This window comes from Pangasianodon hypophthalmus, chromosome 1, assembly GCF_027358585.1.
Source record: "Pangasianodon hypophthalmus isolate fPanHyp1 chromosome 1, fPanHyp1.pri, whole genome shotgun sequence".
NCBI lineage: Eukaryota > Metazoa > Chordata > Actinopteri > Siluriformes > Pangasiidae > Pangasianodon > Pangasianodon hypophthalmus.
Genome location: NC_069710.1, coordinates 257,100 through 261,802, shown reverse-complemented (window position 1 = coordinate 261,802; position 4,703 = coordinate 257,100). Strand labels below are relative to the sequence as shown.

General features: G+C 41.1%; 1 protein-coding gene across 2 annotated transcripts; it reads right to left on the bottom strand.

Moving 5' to 3' along the window:
- Positions 1-890: 890 nt before the first annotated feature.
- Positions 891-3,926, bottom strand: LOC113525157 (uncharacterized). Of its 2 annotated transcripts, none has more exons than XM_034308585.2 (2): positions 3,663-3,926; positions 891-2,664 (listed from the first exon to the last, which is right to left on the bottom strand). In XM_034308585.2, the coding sequence occupies exon 2, from the start codon at positions 2,522-2,524 to the stop codon at positions 1,457-1,459; it is 1,068 nt and encodes a 355-aa protein (XP_034164476.1). In that variant the 5' UTR covers positions 2,525-2,664; positions 3,663-3,926; the 3' UTR covers positions 891-1,456. The 2 variants fall into 2 exon arrangements, with proteins under 2 accessions (XP_034164476.1, XP_026767422.1); XM_026911621.3 differs by lacking the exon at positions 3,663-3,926 and adding an exon at positions 2,871-3,098.
- Positions 3,927-4,703: the final 777 nt, after the last annotated feature.

Below are 4,703 nucleotides of genomic sequence, written 5' to 3'. Positions count from 1 at the left end.
GCTGCAGTTGGACTTAACTTTCGTTTTCTGGGAAATGTTCCACCCTGCATCAGCAGGAGGATGAAAACACCAGCACATGGGCTTGAATAAGTTTCATTTCTAAAACACTACTTATATTCCACCATGTAAATCTGCATTACTTTATTCAGAGCAGGTTTTAACTGTAAACACGGGTTAATTTTTTCAGATGATATTTGAAATAGAATTAAGAGCCTTTAATTATCTCTTGGCTGCAGATGGTTTGTGCTTCTTGTTTCTAGTTAACTTTTCTTCTGTATTCAATAACAATTTAGGAGTATTTTATCTTCTATTCTGATCTAGCAGCTGTATGAGTCTTGAACTCTGTCTAACATTATGCTTCTGATTTAAAAATTAGTCAGAACTAATTTAAATAAAGCTTAATGAATTATCTTTACACGCGTGTTCTGTGTTTGTCATCACTCTTAATGTCTTTATGTTCAGTAGTCAGTGAAACACTACAGTATTTAACACTGACGTCAGTAATCACTAAAACACTGAGGAAGAATGAGGGAAAAATCATCGCTGCTGTATTTAATGAAGAAACCTGAAGATTCAGACAATCACGACTGTGTACAGGAGAAAGAAAGGAACAAAAAATGGAGATAAAGATGAAGAAAATGCAAGAAAGTGTAAAAATGACTCAGTAGAATAATAGGTAGTAGAATAGGTAACTGAGGAGTGTGACCTCAGTGCGATCTGCATGAGGAGCCATGATGAACAGGATGTTTATATCCAAAGAGTGTGTTTGTGTTTGTGTGTGTGTGTGTGTGTGTGTGTAATAGACTGAAGTACTAATACACTTAATGTTGTTCTGTAGACAATTCACAAGTAATTCTAAATACATCTGTGCCATCAGTAAAGAAAGTGTATCGCATTAACTGTTTTATTTCAGTTCATACTGTACATGTGATGTTTTACATGATGAATAATCTCTCTATTCCACATCAGGGTTTTCAGAAGACCCGAGTGCAGTCACAGAAAAAATCCTGCCAAGTTCACAAAAACACCTGGGAAATATTCCTCATGAAGACATGATGCCGATTCCAGCACCACAAACAGTTCATCACATTTCACCCCAGATGTTTTAAAGGTGTGTCCGCACCTCTGCTCACTAACGACTACAATAACACAATTCATCTTGATTAAACACTAAATAAACAGGCAGGTGTACACTGGAGAGTTTACTGTGCACATTACACAACTTTGTGTTAGTTACTTGTGTATTTTTGATGTTAGTGTGTGTGTGTGTGTGTGTTAGAATTGTGTAGGAGTGAATTTGTTCTTGTTGTTGATTATTTTAAAAGATCAGTGTTGGATTTGCGTGAATGTAGCAGGTGATTACACACGATATTACAGACATTTCTCTTCTTCTACACAACAGACACTGAATTATTACAGCTTTATTTAGAGTTATTTCAAATTCCCTATAGAGTGATCAACTGCTGCTGATGCTTTCCATCTCTCCGTCTCTTTCCATCACTCCGGCTCCTCCTCTTTCCTTCACTTTCCGAAAGATGAGGTTGAGAACAGCCAGGAACCGAGGCAGCGCCTCCTCTTGGCAGAAGTGGTTCAGTTTCTCGATGTGCTCGGTGTCGTCGCTCACTTCGCCCCAGTAGAACTTCGGCTTGTCTTCAGCGGCGAGTTTCACCACCATCACAGCTCTCACCGGAACTGGAGTTAGTTCCTTTTTCAGGATGTACAGATAGGCCTGAGTTTGATAATAATACTCATGAGATTTGTTGAATTCAGCTTGATGACTTTCATCATGTGGTAAAGTGAACACGTCCCCCACCATGTTGCCTTTTGTACCTTTACATTCGATTATGATTTTCTCACTCAGTGACGTTTCACTGCTTCCAGCTGGATCTGTAATATCTAATAAAAAGTCCAACCTTCCAGAGATAAACCCAGATTCCACCGGATATTCTCTTCTGTACTTCACGCCTTCTATATCAAGCCCTTTCTCTCTGAGGAAGAATCCGAAGCAGTCTGTTGCGTTGTTTTTGTTGTCTTCTGGATTCCCAAACCAGGCTTTTCCAGCGCCTGCAGAACTGAGCCACTTTTCAGGAGTGGAGATCGGCGTCTCATTAAACGTGCCTCTCATCCTGAACCTGCAGCCGCTTTTAGGAGCGTTTTTTTCCCACCGTTTCTTTAAGCTGTTCTCTGAGGCTTTTTTACATGTTTTAAAAAATAAAATCTGTATGATGTCTGTAATCTTGCCTCTCTCTTTCAGGTCGTAAGCGCGTTTAACCTTCACACACGACAGACGAGGTTTGTCAACTACTGTGATTTTAGCGTTTCTCAGATCTTGTACAATTGTTTTTGAATCTTTGATGACATCAGGATGTGCCAAGCGTTGACTGACCTCAGGATTTAAAGCTCCTTTAGGCAGGTTAATCTTTAACAACTGCAGAAGCATCTGATAATCATCCACACTGAGAGGCTCGAGCTCCTCGTCACTGAGAGATTCTTCCTCTTCCTCGTTTTCAATCTTTTCTGCCATTCTGCCACTTCTCCACTTTCTCCAGCTCTTCCTCTGTTTATGAAGTGTTTTCGTTTACCTCTTATTCTGCTTGTTTTCCCTGAGCTTTTCTCGTGACTTAAACTGTCTCAATGGGTTCTTTGTTGAGCTTCCACCTGATCCTAAAAATAGAAACCAAAATGCTGAGTCAGTGAAATTTACCAATGTGTGTATCAGCAATCATCCTACTGTTATCTGTAAAATCTAAATTATCAGATATAATCTTTACCCAATATCATCAGGGTCAGAAGTCAGAGTAACACTACAGCATCTCACACTAACATCAGTAATCACTAAAACACTGAATACGAGAGAGAGAAATACTCACTGCTGTGTTTTGAAGAAGTGAAATGGTGTGAGTTTAAATGGAAGAACTGCTGAGATCTGTGTGAGTGTGTGTGTGTGTGTGTGTAGAATCAGCTGATGCAAGTGAGTGTGTGTTTATCTTCAGTTACAACCTCAGTGTGTATGAACTCCTCCCTCCTAACAGTCCTGCTTCTAATCTACATTTTCTGGCTTTTCTATGTTTTAAGAAAAGGCGATAAATGCACGGCTCCAAACCTTCCTGACTGTAATTAAGCCTGAAATAAAAATTCCTGCCTTCCCATATAAAGAAACCCATTTTACACTATTAGAACTCACAACCTTCTGATCAGTGTCCACTGCCCCACCGCTGCCCCTTATCATCCAAGATTCAAGATTGGGGAGTTTATTGGCAAACACACAGTAAAACACTGTACAATGAAATACTAACTCTGCATTCCTCCATCCACACTCTACAGATATATATATAATAAATATGATATGAATATATTAATGTGTGCTAATGTGATGCAGGTAGGCTGTAGTGCAACAGGAAAGACAATGGCAGTAAACTTGCACAGTAAAGAAGACATTAAATAATAATTTTCTAATAATGATCTCTGATTTCTGCTGCTGTAATCAGTTCTGCTGCTGAGCTTCAGGTTCAGGCCAGTAAACAGGGTGGATCTGTTTAAATACGTTTTCCGTGAATTTAACAGTAAAAGAGAGAATAACATTTATGTAGTAGATTAATGCAGTTAGCTGTGAGCACACACAAAACTTACTTTCTTTTTTATGTGTATAAAAGGAGACTTACCGGGCTGTCGCTGGACACGTCATGTAGCTTTCACTTTCAGGGAAATGCCCGAAAACACGAGCTGCACTTCCGCAAACTCCGACTTCCCACTTCAGAGTTCACCTCCACTCAGAGGTTCACTGTGTCACACACTCCTCTCCGCATCAACACACACTCCTCTCCGCATCAACACACACTCCTCTCCTCATCTACACACACTCCTCTCCTCATCTACACACACTCCTCTCCTCATCTACACACACTCCTCTCCTCATCTACACACGGTCATTGCCTACAGAACTCTTACCTTCCCATTACATGACGAGTTATAGAGCCATTCAAACAGATCCTTCCTACTGGGAAGTCGGAAACGGAAACTGGGAAGTCGGAAACGGAAACTGGGAAGTCGGAAACTAGGGAGTCGCACCAGTCTCCACTTGGTCATGAACGCAGCATTAGCTTTCGTTTTCTGGGAAATGTTCCACCCTGGATCAGCAGGAGGATGAAAACACCAGCACATGGGCTTGAATAAGTTTCATTTCTAAAACACTACTTATATTCCACCATGTAAAGCTGCATTACTTTATTCAGAGCAGGTTTTAACTGTAAACGGGTTAGACGTTTCAGATGATGCCTCCTAACCACTGCAGGGTTTGAGACTGAACCTCATGGACCATCACCCTGCAGAGGGGCATGTAGAGGGACGATGCTGGAAATGACGCCTCCTCAAAGCGTGCTAGTGGTTTCACTTGGAAGAGGCGTTCACTTTGTGTTTAGTTGGTGAACTCTGACCTTTGTATTCACAGATCTCAAACTAGTGAGCATGTGGCAATCGTCAGGGCTTAGTACACAACAAAATGGAGAAGTTTCTCATTATTAATGTGACGTGTGGATAACTTCGTGTTTATGAAGTGACGTGACATGTAGCCAAGTGTGGTGACCCATACTCGGAATTTGTGCTCTGCATTTAACCCATCCAAGTGCGCGGGCACACACACACAAACACACACACACACACACACACACGCGCGGAGCAGTGGGCAGCCTTTTTTGCTGTGGCGC

Bases quoted from the DNA above. Each gene is read 5' to 3' on its own strand.
- LOC113525157 (XM_034308585.2), bottom strand. From the start codon at position 2,524: ATGGCAGAAAAGATTGAAAACGAGGAAGAGGAAGAATCTCTCAGTGAC.